The following is a 19,775-nucleotide window of genomic DNA, read 5'->3' on the forward strand; positions in this document are numbered from 1 at the left end:
CCATTGCCAAAAAGTTACTGCTGGATGCTTAATTATTAAAAATGGACATGAGGCAATGGCATAACTCTCAGTAATCCAGCTTTGATGTGTGATAAGTTTTATTATGTATCCTATAATCAGGTATCAGTAATTTAAAGAATCATATAAGTAACTCAGACCCTTAACTTGCTGCTAAAGAAACACCTTATTTAACGTCTGATATCTTTATTCTATCATTTTGTTTTCCTTTTTTTTTTTTTCTGGTTTATTTTAGCTGCTCTACAGAGTGTTTTTCCTCAGGCAGAGCTTGGGACATTTCTAACTCTTTCTAAGAAGGACAAAGAACGCCAGCTGAAAGAACTCACCATGATTGTTACTGGAATTCGTTTATTTAACAGAGACTGTGGAAAAGGAGGAGAAGGCATTGATGATTGTAGGTATATCATTAGGTTAATTCTAAAGGTTATGTATGTTTAAAATTTAACTTGCACAGTGAGGAAAATAATAAACAACACACCACTGGCATTCTTAAATTTAAGATTTGCATTTTTTACTGTTTCCTTAAGAATAACTACTGTTTATAATGTGTAGTGATTTTTACTTTTGCTGGGGCAAGACTTTACATTTTATGTACCATGAAGCTAGTAGGAGAAAGTGAATCAGTGAAAGCAATGAAGGGTCCTGCTCAAAGCCAACCTCCCAGTTCAGCGGGGCTTTGTGTTCATTACTGCAAGTCCGTAACCAAAAGGGAGTACAATTTAGTTATTTAAAAAATAAAAATCTTCCTGAAAACAGTTCCTGGTGCAGTTAATGGAATGAAAAGATCCACGAGGAGATATTTCAAATCTCTAAATTCGGGGGCATTTACTTTGTGGTTATATACTTAATGCATTCTTTATAAGTTTGAAAGTACTTATGAAATATTTAATGAAGTACCTACCAGTAGAAGTAACTTCCTTATGAAATTTGGTACTCCTGTAGGCCCACTGATAAGGTGTTAGTGTCTTTCACCAAATCACTAATCTAGTATAAAAGGGTAATTTTTTCTATTTTAAAAACTGTTCTAAAAAGTCAAATTTCCATTTTCATAAATGACCCTTCCTTGCTAGACTATTCTGTCATTTTTCACCATCCAGATGAGTTTCTTAACAAACGTTCCTTTTTTTTTTTTTTTTAATAACTAGAAAAGAAGATATACAAAAGGAAGGGTCAGTGGCTTTTCTGGAAGCACATGGTTAACAACACATAATACCAAACTCTGCCTATTCTCTGAACTCTTCTATATTTAGTGGCAAAAGCTGACCTACTATAACTGGGTTATCATTCTGATAATATCTTTTGTTTGAACTTGTTTTAGATTCTTTTTTTTTTTTTTTTTTTTTTGAGATGGAGTTTCGTTCTTGTCACCCAGATTGGAGTGCAGTGGCGCGATCTCGGCTTACTGCAACCTCCGCCTCCCGGGTTCAAGTGATTCTCCTGTGCTGGGATTACAGGCATGCGCCACCACGCTCAGCTAATTTTTGTGTTTTTAGTAGAGACGGGGTTTCACCATGTTGGCCAGGATGGTCTCAATCTCTTGACCTCGTGATCCGCCCGCCTTGGCCTCCCAAAGTGCTAGGATTACAGGTGTGAGCCACCACCCCCGGCCTAGATTTTCTTTATGTTGTGGGACCCATGAAACACATACCTCATTATTACTAATTTGATTGGGGAAAAAAACCCTAACTTAATGTTTAAAATGTAACTACTTTCTAGGCTTCTTCTCCTTAATTGTTTTTAGTCTCCTTTATGGCTGCCTTTTCATACTCTTACAAACAGTGCCAGCTGTTCTCCATGTAGCAATCCCAGCCACCATGCAGCATATTGATTACCAGCTTGAGACTGCCCGGAGCCAGGTATACCGCTACACAGCCATCCTTGAGAAGGCAGCCAACGACCCACTCATGAGGGCTGAACTTCAGCCATATATGTTAAAAGAAGCGCTATATAATATACGACAATATGAGGTCTTCCTTCAGATCATTTTGGTGAGTTAAGTTCATAAGATCTGACCTTTTCTATATAATGCAATCTCTTTATATAAGGCCACATCAGGTAGAACCAGGTCACTAATGAACGAGACAACCTCAGTAACTGCTCGGTTTATATTGCTTTGGTAGGGTTAGGAATCAAAATAGAAACAGAAAAGTTGGGTTTTGATTTTAATGAAAATATTTTGGTAGAAATTGAATTTGTATTTTTTCATTGGTACTTGATAATATGATTGTTAGCATGCTGTAGTTAAACAGTGGTGTATATGTAAGTAATACTATGTTTATTTTAGTTCAGAGCAAGTATGTAACATTGTTTGGCAGGTAGTTGCCTTTCAAATAATTTTTGTGTAATTATTTGTTCTCACTGTAACAACTGGTACAAAATATTTTTTTAAAGGTTTTTTGTAGGCCAGGCAGAGTGGCTCATGTCTGTAATCCTAGCACTTTGGGAGGCAAAGGTGGACAGATCGCTTGAGCCCAAGAGTTCAAAATCAGCCTGGCCAACATGGCAAAACCCCATCTCTACAAAAAGTACAAAACTTAGCCGGGCACAGTGACATGTGCCTGTATTCCCAGCTACTCAAGAGGCTGAGGTGGGAGGATCACTTGAGCCCAGGAGGCAGAGGTTGCAGTGAGCCAAGATCACACCACTGCACTCTGGCATAGGTGACAGAGGGAGACCCTGACCCTGACTCAAAAAAACGTTTTTTTTTGTTTTGTTTTGTTTTTTAAATATAGATCGGGGTCTTGCTATGTTGTCCAGGCTGGTCTTGAACATCTGGCCTCAAGCAATCCTCCTGCCTCAGCTTCCCAAAGTGCTGGGGTAACAGGCGTAAGCCACCATACCTAGCCAGATAAGATTTTTATATCTGGTGTTTTTAGATCTAATGAACAAGCCAAACAGTATCCCTAGAGAGTTGAAAAATATGGTAAAGTGGTGGTTATAAACTTTTTAAAAAGTAGCAGTGCCCTTTCTGTCAGATAGAAACTTACTCAGAATCTTACAAATATAAAACAGATATCTACATAAAGGGACTGGAGGACCTTTTCACTAAGGGATATCCCCTTGACACTCTAGGGTTGTAAGAAACACAGTCTGTTAATTACTGCATGATGGCAGGTTATGTTCCCACTTGTCACTGTTTACTTTTACACAACCTCTGTTTTCCAGTAACTATGAGACTCTCGGTTAGTGGAACTGTCTTTTGTATGAGTGAATGCTAATTTCTTGAGGGATAGAATAGGATGTATTCTGACCACCTCTTCTTTTTAACTTGCATTGTAATGACTTGGTCCTTCTATTGGATGCACTTGGTCTGTCCTCTCTCCTTACCTAGCTGTCCTGATGACATGACTTCATTCAAACTAGGGGTTGTCCTCACAACTAGCCTATCTAATTGTCTTCAGGAGGAAGGATCCTAGCTGGGAGGCTGAGGTTAGAGAACTGCTTGAGGCCAGGAATTCAAGACCAGCCTGGGCAACATTACAAGACCCTGTCTCTACAAAAAATAAAATTAGCCAAGCATGGTGGTACTAACCTGTAATCCCAGCTACTTGGGAGGCTAAGGTAGGAGAATTGCTTGAGCCCAGGAGCTTGAGGATACAGTAAGCTTTGGCTATGCCACTGCACTCCAGCTTGGGTAGCCAAGGAAGACCCCATCTCTAAAAAGAATAAATAAATAAATAATAATAAAAACCAAGTCACACTCTTGGGGTGGATATTTCCCTTTACATTACCTTGTGGCTATCAGCCTTATGTTAACTAGTCAGCTACTAAGGGGATTTTGTAATCAATTTATTTTGAAGTGCATGTGAGTCCACAGGAGTAGAACTTCACATTCACATTTGTCACCTGTATTCAGAGGTGATATTATAAGAAAGAACCTTGAGAAACTGTCACACAACTGTAAGGATGTTGCAGAAGATGTCATTCATTGTATAGAATCTTCTCATAGCTTTCAATCATGAATCCACCAACTAAGTCTTAAATTCTCATTGGCGTTCTACTTCTCACAGCTGGAGAGGACAGTGAGTAAAATGTAGAAATGATGAGTGTGGGTTTTGCAACCAGACTACATGAATTCTAATCATGACTTTGCCACTTACTAAATCTGTGTCCGTAAGGAAGCTGCTTAACTTCCCTGTGCCTTGGTTTCCGTATCTGTAAAATGGGGTTATTCATAGTCTTCACCGTGTAAATAAGGCAGCATAGTGCCTGGTGCAACGGCTCAATAAAGTGATGATGATGTTGTTTATGATTATCATCATCATCATTGTTAGGGCCTTAGCTGAACAGCTGTGATTTCATTTGTCTAGTGGAACAAGCTGAAGAGCTTTTATTTTTCCATACAGTATCTCATTTCCAAGCTCCTTGCTGCTCACGTTGTTGAGAAAGTTAATTTTCTTATCCAAGCACTCTTTATGGCTGTTTTGTACTGACTTTAGTCAGGATCAGGATGAGTTTTCTTAACTTTCTGATTCTCTGCTCAAACAGTCTTTTTTTGTTTTGTTTTGTTTTGTTTTTAAACTATTCAGTCCTTCCCCATCAGTCTTAGTGACAATTAAGGTTGATTATTATGAAATGGATATTGGTTTAATCAGTATTATCTCTAGATTATAAACTGCATCAATTTAAAATTAGCCAAGATTTTTCCTATATTAAAATCTATGAATATTCGTTTTAAAGTCACATTATTTGAACTAATTAAAAATTTTTAAGTAGCAATTTTGATTTTTAAAAATTCTCTCATCAAAGTTTCAGTTTATGTGAACATTTTAAAAATCCAATATAGGCCGAGCGTGGTGGTTCACGCCTATAATCCCAGCACTTTGGGAGGCTGAGGCAGGCAGATCACCTGAGGTCAGAAGTTCGAGACCAGCCTGGCCAACATGGTGAAACCCCGTCTCTACTAAAAATACAAAAATTAGCCGGGCATAGTGGTGGGTGCCTGTAATCCCAGCTGTTCAGGAGACTGAGGCAGGAGAATCGCTTGAACCCAGGAGACAGAGGTTGCAGTGAGCCGAGATCGTGCCACTGCATTCCAGCCTGGGCGACAGAGTGAGACACGGTCTCAAAAAAAAAAAAAAAAAAATCCAATATATAGCCTGGGTAAGATAGTGAATTATTTTGTTTTAATCAGGCCTTTATCTTCTGCAGTGAACACATTGAAATATTCTAGAAAAGAAAAGGGAGTGATGATCGTAGTTTTGTTGACTCTTAACTGAGAGAATAAAATTCCATCTTCCATGGGCTTTTAAAGTGCAAGGCAGACACCAAAGAGGGAAAGCTGCATGTTATTGTGCAAGTAAGAGTTGCGTTTGACAGCACATTTGTTAAAACCTGTAAGTCAAGATTTTTGTAGAGTTATTTCCCCCCAAGCTATTTTTGCAGGGCCCATTCACAGACACACAACACAGGGCTTCTTGATTTTTCTTGATAAGGCAAGTAAAAAAATCAGGTGGAATTTGTGCTTGTTTTATTATATTTTATTTCTGTTGTAATAAGAACATTAAACATCAGAGATTCCATTCTAATTTCTGCTTCTATAAGTTTGACTAGACTTGTTGAAAATTGTCCGTGGAAGAAAGTATGAGGAACTTATAAAAAGTGTTTAAAAGGTAGGGGGAAGGGGAAGAAGACAAAGAAACATGCTGGGATCACATGCTTTTGCCAAACATTTGAATGTTATGATAAAATTTTTTTAAGTGATAGCATTTTTAGAGGACTAATATTATAATTAAAAACTCTAGATGGGCCGGGCGTGGTGGCTCACGCCTGTAATCCCAGCACTTTGGGAGGCCGAGGCAGGCGGATCACCTGAGGTCAGGAGTTCAAGACCAGCCTGGCTAACATGGTGAAACCCCATTTCTACTAAAAGTACAAAAAATTAGCCAGGCATGGTGGTGCGAGCCTGTAATCCCAGCTACTCGAGAGGCTGAGGCAGGAGAATTTCTTGAATCCAGGAGGCAGAGGTTGCAGTGAGCCGAGATCACACCATTGCACTCCAGCTTGGACAACGAGAGCGAAACTCCATCTCGAAAAAAAAAAAAAAAAAAAAAAAGGCCGGGTGCAGTGGCTCACGCCTGTAATCCCAGCACTTTGGGAGGCCGAGGCAGGTTGATCATGAGGTCAGGAGTTCAAGACCAGCCTGACCAAGATGGTGAAACCCCGTCTCTACTAAAAATACAAAAAATTAGCCCGGTGCAGTGGCAGGCACCTGTAATCCCAGCTACTTGGGAGGCTGAGGCAGGAGAATCGCTTGAACGCAGAGGGTGGAGGCTGCAGTGAGCTGAGATTGCACCACTGCACTCTAGCCTGGGCCACAGAGTGAGACTCTGTCTCAAAAAAAAAAAAAAAAAAAAAAAAAAAAAAAAAAAAAAAAAAACAACTCCAGATGATTGTGAATAAATTCTTTTTAGTAAAATGTAAGTAGAGTAATTTCTAGGACATTATTAGAAAAAAAGCAAGAAGCTCAGTGTGCCTACTCTGAATGGATCCTGCAAATACAGCTTGGGGGAGGGGTCTAGAGTATTTTTTTTTCTTTTTCAGACAGGGTCTCGCTCTGTCACCCAGGCTGGAGTGCGGTGGTACAATCTCGGTTTACCTCTGTCTCCAGGGTTCAAGCGATTCTTCTACCTCAGCCTTCTTGGTAGCTGGGACTACAGACACGCGCCACCACGCCTGGCTAATTTTTTTGTATTTTTAGTAGAGACGGGGTTTCACCATCTTGGCCAGCCTGGTCTCGAACTCCTGGCCTCAAGTGATCAACCTGCCTCAGCCTCCCAAAGTGCTGGGATTACAGGCGTGAGCCACTGCGCCCAGCCTTAGAATATTTTTTTATTTTTCTTTTTTCTTTCTTTTTTTTTTTTTGAGACGCAGTCTCGCTCTGTCGCCCAGGCTGGGGTGCAGTGGCGTGATCTCCGCTCACTGCAAGCTCCGCCTCCCAGGTTCACGCCATTCTCCTGCCTCAGCCTCTCGAGTAGCTGGGACTACAGGCGCCCGCCACCACGCCCGGCTAATTTTTTGTACTTTTAGTAGAGATGGGGTTTCACCGTGTTAGCCAGGAAGGTGTCTTATCTCTTGACCTCGTGATCCACCCGCCTCCGCCTCCCAAAGTGCTGGGATTACAGGCGTGAGCCACCGCGCCCGGCCTAGCCTTAGGATATTTTTAATTGTAGGTTTTAATAAGTATTGCATGTCAAATGCAACTTTTATTTTGGAGAACGTATGCAAATGTATTCCTGTTTCTTGTTGCTGTTGCATAAATCTTAAAAGACTTTAAAGACTGCATTTTCGTATTGATTCCTAAAACAAAACTTAACAAGCAAGGGGGAAAAAACTCTATGAGGGTAGACAAGAGACCTATTTGATATAATAGATAATAGTGTATGGAAGAATAAAGCAGGAGGAGGAGTAAAGCTTAAACAGCAGTATGGGTAAAATTAAAACAGGATACACGTTACATTTATGAATAAAAATTTGTTAGTTGTAATACAATGATAATAGTTGATAGTACTCATGAAGTAATTATTTTTGTCATTTAAAAGAGTCTAGAAAGCATATAATTAGGCTACATACAGATGTCTGAGAATTCAGATGCACCTTTTTCTCTTCAAATAGATGTCATTCTTTTATGCTATACTGATAAACCCACACCACAACCATTTCTGGTGACATCTTGGGCAACACAGTATAATGGTTAAGAGCTGGGCTGTGGGCTCAGATGGTTTGGGATCCACCAAGATTGCTACCCCTTATTAGCTGCATATACTTAGACAATTTACTTACCTTACTATTCTTTGATTTTCTCATTTGTACTCATCCCTTTTTGTATTTGTAAGTATTTAATGTGGTGCTTAGCACATAGTAAGAATAAATATAATCATTTTTTTTTTAAAATTTTTTTGAGGCGGAGTCTCGCTCTGTTGCCCAAGCTGGAGTGCAGTGGCTCGATCTTGGCTCACTGCAACCTCCGCCTCCCGAGTTCAAGTGATTCTCCTGCCTCAGCCTCCCGAGTAGGTGGGACTACAGGCAGGTGCCACCACGCCCAGCTAATTTTTTTATTTTTAGTGGAGATGGGGTTTCACCGTGTTAGCCAGGATGGTCTCGATCTCCTGACCTCATGATCCGCCTACCTCAGCCTCCCAAAGTGCTGGGATTACAGGCGTGAGCCACCGTGCCTGGCCAAATATAATTATTTCAAATTCAGTGTTTAGCAACTTATTTTCAGACCATGATTGTTGTATCAAATATATTGTTTTTCTTTCAATGCTGTGACTTTTAAGATTTTCTGCATTCTTCAATGCAACTTTTTTCTGTTTAATTTTTCATACTTTATTCCTTGTATCAATAGATTAAGAAAGTTAAAGTTTCCCAAGTGTTGATTTATAATGTTTGTGTCACACAAAAAGTTCAGTTTCACAAAGAGTAACATTCAGTGATCTATTTAAATGTAATTTTAATCCTTATTTTAAGGTAAGGGCTTTACAATAAGCTAAATACACACAAACCTGTATATCCTGAACTGCAAAAGCAGTTTCCATAGCCATATATGTTTTAATCAAGTACACATTTCCACAGTGAACAAGTACTTAGAAATATGTTAATAGAATACTATCCCAAATGCTTATCCTGTCATCAACTTTTAAAACTGTTCTTGCTACTGAAAGCATTTATTCTGAGAAGATTTAATCTGATATGGGAAAATGAATTCTCCTAAAACTTAACAGATAGTATTTTATAAGCCTCAGAAGGTTTTAAATCAAAAATGCCTTCCAACAAGCATTCACGTGAAACTTTTAGTTTCTTGAAAAATAATCACTCTTGTTATATGAAGAAAAGAATATTAAGACAAATTTTCTTTTAAGACAGATAAAAATTCTTACAAAGAACCGTATTTTTCTATATCATCTCCTTAGAAGGATCACAAACCAGTTCACTACCTTTAATAACCTTTCAGTTTACTGTTGTCCAAAAACTTTAGGATACATGAAGCATGTCTTAGTTATCATAAAGTCAAATATATCTTTTAGATCTTGCATAATAAATAGCTACAGTATAGCTTACAATGGCACAAATATAGCTAACGTATAAATACTACTTCATCCTTTAGATAGTCAAAAGTCAGAAAGAAATAAATGGTTTACAAGGTACTTTAACTTATTATGTGTGATCATTGAAACCCAAGAAGTATTTCAAGTATGCTTATTATGTAAAGAGAGGCGATTAAAGGCGCAAGGATCACCGTAAAATTGAAGGCATGAAAATAAAAACTGAAAACTTTGTGTTTCTCCATCTTTCAGTTACATGGCTTGATATCTATCAGGACCTTACTATAGAAAATATACAGTTAATATATGTACTTCCCCCAGACGATAATGAAGTTTCAGAAAGTACAAAAGGTGTCAAGATCCATAGTTTACTTCGTCAAATGGTTTTCCAGTTCATTTCAGTTCTGCATTCATAGTAATCAAGTCTTTAACCCTAGCAAACTTCCTTAGGTCCCTTCAAATCAAGAAAACAATATTGTAAACTTGTACTCAACCTCGTCTTCCAATTCACATTGCCTTGTGAGTCATTTCAATGATGAACTCTATGACAGGGTCTTCAAGAATATCCCCTGCTCAGTACAAGGATTCTGGCATCCCCTAAACCATATGGCATACATCACAGGTGAGATCTCACTAGCTTGCCAACCTGCAGTGCCCTGCTGGCTCACTCCTAACAGGTTTTTCTCAATGTGATTTTATTAAATCTTGTTATCAACATAATTTTCAGAGGAACCCCTAATTAATTTTATCATTGAGGAATAGGAAAATAACAGCTATACAAAAACGGATTCTTGAGGATCCATTTCTCAAGAATGCAATTATATTTAAATCTAAGAATACCTGTATACATTTAAGAAAAATTATATCTATTGTATTTCAAAAGATTCATCCATCTCACAAATATCTTGGGAGCCCCATACATATGCTGGTACTGTTCTAGGTGTTGAGGATCTTGCGGAGAACAGACTTCCTGCTGTCATTGAGCCTACTTTCAGAGGATGTGGGGAGCAGGTATGGTCTGAAACACATATGATTTTTATAGTAGAATTATAAAAATATTAATGCAAATTATGTTGTTTTCACAGTCAGATATAATTACTGGTGCTCAAGAAGTGGAAATGATGACAAAACAGTTAGGAGCCCATCTGGAACAACTAAAAATGACCATAAAATCAAAGATAGCGGTCCCAACATCACAAGTCTTTGTAAGTATTTGTCATAAACTTTGACCTTAAGGTGAATTTCCTTTTGAGCCCTATAATATTGGATCGCAAGTCATTATAATTATATTTAATTTCTAAAAATATAATGTTTTGTATAAATTGATCCTGTTCTTTATGGTTACTTTGCCGTAATAGTGTGCTATAAGTTGGATGAGAGAATTCCCCCACATAAGCAACTGCTACTAAAGGAACTGCAACTGTATAGTATGATAACCATATCAGTATTGGCTGTGACAACAGAAATAATCATTGTACTGTGGTTGAAAATGTATTCATAGTAGCTGGTCAGAAATTGCCTCCAGTACAGAGATGATGTAACTTGTGACCTTTCTGAAAAGACAGATAATAATCACTTTGTTTACCAGGACTGCACTTACATTGAGTTTCTGATTATCTGCACCATTTTATGGACAAACCTGGCAAACCTTATCTGGATAAGGAGGTATAAAATGTATGTGCAGTATTATTTTTATTTATTTATTTATTTATTTATTTACTTCAAGACGGAGTCTTGCTTTGTCACCCAGGCTGGAGTGCAGTGGTGCAATCTCGGCTCACTGCAAGCTCCGCCTCCTGGGTTCACGCCATTCTCCTAGCTCAGCCTCCCGAGTAGCTGGGACTACAGGCGCCCGCCACCAAGCCCAGCTAATTTTTTTTTGCATTTTTAGTAGGGACAGGATTTCACTGTGTTAGCCAGGATGGTCTTGATCTCCTGACCTCGTGATCTGCCCGCCTCGGCCTCCCAAAGTTCTGGGATTACAGGCATGAGCCACTGCGCCCAGCCTATATGTAGTATTATTATAGAGGATATGAGGCTGTAATAACTTTCTGCAGTCATCCCCAGTATTTGGTTTAAAAACCAAGAAACAAAAGGCTAAATTGTTTAACTTAGATGTGGGGCCTTATTGATTTTTTCATTTGTTCTATAAGTCAGTGACCTTTAATAGGAATAAGAAACATCTCACTGGCCTCAAATCTTTAACTTGCAGCTCACAAAACATGGCCCAAGATATATCTCTATACTTTCCAGGTTCTTTTGCAATGATTTGGCCAGAAAAAATCTAATTATAATGAGTCATATTTAGCTTTTTAATTTATTTTTTACTTTCTTAATATTGTTATATTTTATTAGATGATCAGTCAGGAAAACAAACAAAAAATGGTCTTCAGTGACACTTTTGTGTTCATTCTCCTCTAAACACATCTTCAGCATCTGATTTTTGGTACTTATGAAGGTGTTTTTTTCTGTATAAATAGGTGTTAACTTGGTGTCCTTGCACGGTGCGTGGGGGGAACTTTCTATTTTGCCACCTTGCTCCACCCTCCTTTTTTTTTTTTTTTTTGAGAAGTAGTTTTGCTCTTTTTGCCCAGGCTGGAGTGCAATGGCCTGATCTCAACTCACTGCAACCCCCGCCTCCTGGGTTCAAGCGATTCTCCTGCCTCAGCCTCCCGAGTAGCTGGGATTGTAGGTGCCCACCACCACGCCCGGCTAATTTTTGTATTTTTAGTAGAGACGGGGTTTCGCCATGTTGGCCAGGCTGGTCTTGAACTCCGGACCTCAGGTGATCCGCCCACCTTGGCCTCCCAAAATGCTGGGATTACAGGTGTGAGCTACTGTGCCTGGCCGTATTTTTTTTTTTTCTTAAGACATTTTTCCCTTGGTTTTTTGAGGTGAAGAGTCCATAAATCTTTCTTAGGTGATCACATGTGTTTGGCTTTTTAAAGTAAACTAACTTTATAATAATCGTACTAAAATAAAATGCTTTGAAATAAAATGCAAGTTTATTTTCTCATAATTTATGAGTTAAATTTCTATCTAAAGTCTACTGTCTAAGTTCGTAAGACTTTTGCTTAGGGAGAATTAACTTCTTTACAAATGACAATTGTATTTATCTTAAAGAGTACAGTGATTTATAATTTTATTACACAGTTGCATTTTGAATATTTTTTTTCTCTTCCTCAGCCTATCTTCATTGCACTTTCTACTCTGTGGACCAGCTTGCAAGACGAAACTATTGTGGTTGGTGTCCTCAGTAATTTATTCACTCACATTCAGCCATTCTTGGGTGCTCACGAACTATACTTTCCTGAGAGAGTGATGCAATGTCATCTTAGTGGAGCGACTGTGAAAACTGATGTGTGTAGAATGAAAGAACACATGGGTAATGAAAATCATCCATTATTTCCTCTTCTTTTTAAAATTACCTCTAGAATAAAGTCACTCTTTTGTTCTAAAAATTTCATATCTTTCTTATAAAGCATTAAACATTTTTCTTGTTTATAAAGTACTAATGAGGGCCGGGTGTGGTGGCTCACGCCTGTAATCCCAGCACTTTGGGGGGCCGAGGCGGGTGGATCACCTGAGGCCAGGAGTTCGACATGGCAAAACTCCGTCTCTACTAAAAATACAAAAATTAGCCGGGCATGGTGGTGGGCGCCTGTAATCCCAGCTACTGGGGAGGCTAAGGCAGGAGAATCACTTGAACCTAGCGGGTCAGAGGTTGCAGTGAGCCAAGATTGTGCCATTGCACTCTAGCCTGGGTGACAGAGTGAGACTCCATCTCAAAAAGAAAAAAAAAAAAAAAGCACTAATGTTTATGAGAGGAGATGTGGAAAACAGAAAAAATGTAAACTGAATAACTTACTGTCCAGCAATAACCATTCTTAGTGTTATCGTTCATGTTTTGGTTAACAATCATTTTTTGTGCAGATGTGTTTCTGTTGCAGTCCTAGTAATTTTATTATTGATTTGTTGGAGAAAAGAATATTAATCATTGCTATTTTGTTGCAAATAAAGCTCCATTTCTTTAGAATGTTATTTGTTATATATCTACCTCAGATTCAAGTTGGGAATTTACAAACCAATAAATGTTATCCCTGTAAAATTAATTGAGCTTATTTAGGTCCTTTAGAAGATGCATTGATTCTTACAGAAAAACAATCTTTATCAATAAACTTTTAACCATTTTAGACCCTTCTATCTTAGCTAAAGACACTTTAACATTTATGAGGAATGCCAAAAAAGAGCTTGGGACTTGAGATGTTGATGTTGCATAAAAAGAGAGTTTTTTCAGAAAATGAAATTAATAATTTACTCTATGAATTTTCTTTTCAAATTCTATTTTTTAAAGATGAAAAATAAAAATATAGCAGTCATTTCCCAAACTATTAGAATACATAAAAACTGAAAACTAAATCAGGAACTAAAAAATATCCTTTCAGTTCAAGTTTTTTTTTACTCATTTCATTTCATTAAAGCAGCATATGTAAGCAAATATTAAATGAAATTGAAAAGTTAAAGTATCTCCAACAGTGTATATTAAGCTAACCATATTGGCAAGACTGTTTACCTGCAACTTCTTAGATTTAGATGTGTCATTTTCTACCATACGTCAGAACTTTTTATTCACTAGAACACTATTAAATTACCACTCCATTGAATTGGTCAAGCCAGTGTTGTTCTAAAAGAATTTCATTTACACCTGCCACATATTGTCATTGTTAGAGGCTTTCAGGCATATCAGGAAAAAAGAGAGAGGATTTATTTTCTCTAAATTATGCATTTACTTTTAGTGGTAGCCACAAGATCTTTTGTGGTGCCTGCTTTTTGGGTTTAGAACCAGGCACAGAAGTGTACGTGAGATTGTGAAAGCTAAGAAACTTCGGGAACAATGTTTTATAAATACGTGGTATTATTTGTGTAAAAATTTATTCAGTTTGCTTATCAAATGTAAATAGGTAAGCTAACCAACAGTAGGAAGAATTTTTAAAAATATAAAGAACAAAAATTACACACCTTGTTATCAAAATCAGGTAACATTTTCTTGACTTTCTGCTCAGAACCTTCTCTGTTGTTTCAAGAAGCAATAGTCCTAGTTTATAAGCATCATATTAAACATATTTTGCCACCTAGCATATTATTAAGAACAACACTATATTGAATGAGGTCAATATATCTCTTTCTGGGTCACATAGCAGCCAGTCTATTCTGCTCAACTCCTTGGGTTATTTACTCTGCAGCAGCAGGAAGCACCACACACTTTCGGAAGTGCCCCAGTCAGCTTTTCTCTCAGCAGCAGAGCATGCTTGTCAGAAATGGCCTCTCCTTTCTGTTCTTCATTCTGGAGCAAAATCCTACCTCCAAGTTTGCCCCAGAAACTTACGTGACGTTATATGTCACTGAGGTCATTTGTACTTCTTTGCTTGAATAGACGTCCTCATAAATCTGGTTTTGTGAATATCAAGTTTTTGCCCATCGGGAAAAGTACAAAGCAATAAAAAGGTAATGTTTAGAATGAGCTACTGCTGATTTATTTTGGAAATTTAACTTTCTCACTGAATTAAAGCTTTTCTTCTTCTCCTTCATTTTAGAAGATAGAGTAAATGTGGCAGATTTCAGAAAACTAGAATGGCTTTTCCCAGAAACAACAGCAAATTTTGATAAACTGTTAATTCAATATCGGGGATTTTGTGCTTACACGTTTGCTGCAACAGATGGTCTTCTCCTTCCAGGTATATCATTGGAAATGAGACTGCTCTCCTTTCCCCGATTTTTTCTTTATATGGAGTTCTGTCATTGTCACTTGAATATTCACTTTAAAAACTTTATGGAATCTAATGGTGAACTAACAAAGGATCTACAAAGATGATCCAGACAAAGTCTTCATTTTGGAGGTGCTCTGGTAGACTGACATAAGCAAGAAATTATAAGTGATTAGTAATGGAAAGTGTATATGTGTTATGAAATATGGATGCTGCAGTACCATTGAAAGGGGATGACTCATATGGCCAATGAAGAATTCTAGAAATGTTACACGACATTGGCTGCATGCAGTGGCTCACGCCTATAATCCCAGCACTTCGGGAGGTCAGGGCGGGTGGATCACTTGAGGTCAGGAGTTGGAGATCAGCCTGGCCAACATGTCGAAACCCTGTCTTTACTAAAAATACAAAAATTAGCCAGGCATGGTGGCACACGCCTGTAGTCCCAGCTACTTGGGAGGCTGAGGCAGGAGAATCACTTGAACCCGGGAGGCAGAGATTGCAGCGAGCTGAGATAACTCCACTGCACTTCAGCTGGGCAACAAAGTGAGACTGTCTCAAAAATAAAACAAAAGAAATGTTACACAACATTACTAAAAATATATCTTCCAAAGTAATTACTGAAAGAGCAACACTTATTTGACTGACATGTTTGTTAAAAAATATTCTTTGTTACTTTGCAGTTATATTTCACTGGCATAGATAGGATTTCTCTGTTAGACGCCTATAAGGAAATGGCTAATATCAAGTAAAATTTCTCTGTGATGTATATATTATTAGAGCTTCTCCAAAATAAAGAATAAATCAGAGATAGAGATGAAAGAAATTATCATCCAAAAAGTGCTGTGTGAATTGTGAATAAGAAAAAGCCTGCCAGGGCTAGAATGAAAACAGTGTGACAAGATTGTGTCTTAATTTACTTTACGCCATTAACCTTATTTTTCTTCTTTCTTCATTATTTTTTTCTTTATTTCTTTTGTTATGTTTCACAATTGGGTATTTTTTCATTAAAAATAACTATTGGGATTGTGGGTATACAGGCTAGAGAGAACACACAATTGGCTCATTTAAAAAATGTTATTACATTTTTGATAATGGGAATAACAAGATATTTACTGTGGGAAGTTGAAAGTAATATTCTGAGGCCCAGTGAGGGTCACTGATACTGGGGAGAAAACAATCAAGAGCCATGCAGAAGTAAAATGCAATGGAATGTAGATAGTTTCCTTTTCTTTCTCCTCCCTCCCTCTCTCCCTCCCCTCCTGCCTCCCCCTCTCCATTCCTTCCTTCCTTCCCTGTTTCACACAAATAAGAAGGGAAAGGAGAAACACGGATGTGGGGTGATGGCAGAGGAAGCATGATATGGTTGGAAAAGCTATGGGCTAGGGTTCAGAAGAGCCTGGTCTGTGTCCTTAGTGAACTAGGTAACCTTTATGAAATCTCACACCTTCTGTGGACCTCAGTTTCTCCTCAAGAAAATGAAAAGGATCAACCAGGAGGTCTGTATGGTCCCTTCCAGGGTCTCCCAACTCTGGGTCTAAGAAGAAAGAGGGTGAAGTAGAAAAGTAGAAGAGCTTTTGGGGCCATGAGTTTCATATTCCTCTCTGGATAAGTGAATTCTGACGATTTCTGCTTACTACATTATTTCTACTTCATTATTTTCTGGGCAGCAGCAACCTGCATTACCTCAGATGAATTCTGTAGAACTTCCCTTCTTCCATTCAGGAGTGGAGACCACATGCCTTAAATCCCAGGGTAACACTGGCGCTTACCAGTCAGAATCCTTTTCCGATGACTTCATTGACTTCATTGCCTACCACGCTTTGCCTCGTTTGATCCACTCCAGTGGCACTGGCTTTCTTGCTGTTGTTGAATAGTTGAAGCCCACTTTCACCTCAGAGCCTTTGCACTCTTGGAAAAACTCTGCCTCCCAGGTTGCTAATCGCCTTGCTGCCTCATTTTATTCAGCCTTCCCTAATCACTCAATTAAAAATATCAATTGCACACTTCTTCCTTTTACTATGTATTTAACCTGCTTTATTATTTTTTTCACGTAGCACATGTCACTCTGTGACCTATGATATATTTGTGATTTTTTGAGAGCAGGGAATTTGTTATCTTCTATAGCCTTAGCACCATGAACATGGTCAATAACTATTTGTTGGATAAATGAAAGAATAAATGAATAAGACAGTGTTGCTCTTTCTAATACAACTTCCACAAACTGTGGATATTTAATTATCTATAGTCTATGTAGTATCTTTTTACAGTGAAAAATATTTGCTAATATGCAAATTTGCGTTTTGGAAAAGATGTCCCATTTTTGTAGTTCTTACTGGGTTATTTTAAACATAGTCCTTGCAGTAGTTAGTTGAAGTAGCTTTGAAAAATCTACCAGATGAGTAAGTGGCTTTTCATAAAAGATTTTTAAAATTTTTATATCTGAATAGTGGAAAGTATTTTTACATAAAATACAGTTTAAAATCATACTTTAACATAAAAATATAATTAGTATGGATTTCACATATCATTTAAAAAATGTATAAATTAAAATGATAATTATAACATTTTAGCAAAATAAAAGCATAACTGATATGTTAAAAATGGAGTGGAAGGGGCTGGGCGTGGTGGCTCATGCTTGTAATCCCAGCACTTTGGGAGGCCAAGGTGGGTGGATCACCTGAGGTCAGGGGTTGAAGACCAGCCTGACCAATTTGATGAAACCCCGTCTCTATTAAAAATACAAAAATTAGCTGGGTGTGGTGGTGCACACCTGTAATCCCAGCTACTCAGGAGGCTGAGACAGGAGAATTGCTTGAATCCAGGAGGCAGAGGTTGTAGTGAGCTGAGATCACACCACTGGACTCCAGCCTGGGTGACAGAGCAAGACTTTGTCTCAAAAAAAAAAAAGGAGTGGAAGGGCCAGGAACAGTGGCTCATGCCTGTAATCCCAGCACTTTGGGAGGCCGAAGTGAGCAGATCGCTTGAGTCCACGAGTTCGAGACCAGCCTGGGTGATGTGGTGAAACCCCATCTCTACAAAAAAGGTTAGCTAGGTTGGGAGACACATGCCTGTAGTCCCAGCTACCTGGGAGGGTAAGGCAGGAGGATCTCTTGAGCCCGGGATGTTGATGCTGCAGTGAGCTGAGACTGCGCCACTGCACTCCAGCCAGGTTGATAAGACGCAGTCTTATCAACTTATCTTTTGAGACACAGTCTCAAAAAAAAAAAAAAATGGAGTGGATGAGGAATGGCTCTATGGTATGTTACAAACACAGAGTAACAATATTTCTTTTTCTTTTTTTTTTGAGACAGTCTTGCTCTGTCACTTAGGCTAGAGTGCAATGGCACGATCTCAGCTCACTGCAACCTCCGCCTCCCAGGTTCAAGCTATTCTCCTACCTCAGCCCCCTGAGTAGCTGGGATTACAGGTGCACACCACCACGCCCATCTAATTTTAGTATTTTTAGTAGAGACGGGGTTTCACCATGTTGGTCAGGCTGGTCTTGAACTCCTGACCTCAGGTGTTCTGCCTGCTTTGGCCTCCCAAAGTGCTGGAATTACAGGCGTGAGCCACCATGCCCGTCCAGAATAACAATATTTCATAAGTGATCAAGACATTTCATATCTAATTCTTTTTTTATTTTCAGGAAATCCAGCAATTGGAATTTTAAAATATAAAGAAAAATATTACACATTCAATAGTAAAGATGCTGCATATTCATTTGCAGAAAATCCTGAACATTATATTGACATAGTTAGAGAAAAGGCCAAAAAAAATACAGAGTTAATTCAGCTATTGGAACTTCATCAACAGTTTGAAACATTTATTCCATATTCTCAGGTAAGCAGGGTCAATATTTTATGAATTTATGACATTTAAAAATATAGTTAATTTAAAAGTTGTATTTTGTTGTAGAATGCTTCCCAAGTCCAGACAGAGAGAGTCAGATGAGGGTCTTTACAGGTGGTCTGAAAGGGATTCATATCTGAAGATGAAAACTAATTGAATCAAAGAATAATGAAAACAGGATATGGAGTCAAATTGATGAATTAGGAAATGGGGAAAATCTGAATCAGAACAACTTCATTGACTTATAAATAATTGAAGCTGCAGTATATTTCTGTATCTGAAATTGGAGGAGCTCAACACAGATAACACAGATAGTAACTTATACTCAGAGCTGCAAAACAATTTAACAGGTTTAAATTGTAGTAGTCTGAAAGGCCACAGAATGGATCTCAAGGTGGGTTTCTTGTATGTCTGTGCCTATTAATTCATTCATCTTATTTAGTAAGCCACTTATTGTGTGTCAGTAATTATTCTTGGCATAAGGGATTTCATGAAACAAAACAGATAAAAATCTCTACCGGTTTGGAACTCACATTTGAATGCCGTATATTCTCATGTTCTTCCTCTGTCTCTCATTTTTGTTGTTCATCTCTTTTTTTGTTCTTTTTAGAGGCAAGGTCTCACTCTGTCACCCAGGATGGAGAGCACTGGCACAATCATAGCTTACTGTACCTTCCAACTCCTGGGTTCAAGGGATCGTCTTGCCTCAGTCTCCCAAGTAGCTGGGACTACAGGCAGGTGCCACCATGCCTGGCTAATTTTTTAAAAAAACTTTTTTGTAGAGATGGGGTCTCGCCATGTTGCCCGGGCTGGTCTCAAACTTGTGGCTTCAAGTTATCCTCCCGCCTTGGCATCCCAAAGTGTTGGGATTATAGGCACGAGCCACCATGCCAAGCCTGTTGTTCATCTCTTAAGTGGTCTTTCTTTCTCTCCTCTCTCTTGTTGAATTCCTCTCTTTTAAACTCACGAAAATGAAAACATTTTGAAATACATGGTTTAAAATGTCTGTTGTTTCCTTTTTTTTTTTTTTTTTTTTTAACCAAGTCTTGCTCTGTTGCCCAGGCTGGAGTGCAGTGGTGTGATCTCAGCTCACTGC

General features: G+C 38.3%; 1 protein-coding gene across 10 annotated transcripts in view; it reads left to right on the forward strand.

Moving 5' to 3' along the window:
- Positions 1–19,775, forward strand: part of CFAP206 (cilia and flagella associated protein 206) — a 91,355-nt gene that overhangs the window by 44,677 nt on the left and 26,903 nt on the right. For 8 of the 10 annotated variants that reach the window (XM_034962495.3, XM_063604949.1, XM_003822855.5 and 5 more), the window contains 6 exons: positions 254–412; positions 1,798–2,006; positions 10,148–10,267; positions 12,249–12,447; positions 14,657–14,797; positions 18,477–18,670. In XM_034962495.3, coding sequence (XP_034818386.1) covers positions 254–412; positions 1,798–2,006; positions 10,148–10,267; positions 12,249–12,447; positions 14,657–14,797; positions 18,477–18,670 — 1,022 coding nt within the window. The remainder of the gene's footprint in view (positions 1–253; positions 413–1,797; positions 2,007–10,147; positions 10,268–12,248; positions 12,448–14,656; positions 14,798–18,476; positions 18,671–19,775) is intronic. The other 2 variants (XM_055113942.2, XM_055113944.2) reach the window with 1 other exon arrangement.

The sequence above is a fragment of the Pan paniscus genome, chromosome 5, assembly GCF_029289425.2.
Source record: "Pan paniscus chromosome 5, NHGRI_mPanPan1-v2.0_pri, whole genome shotgun sequence".
Taxonomy (NCBI): Eukaryota; Metazoa; Chordata; class Mammalia; order Primates; family Hominidae; genus Pan; species Pan paniscus.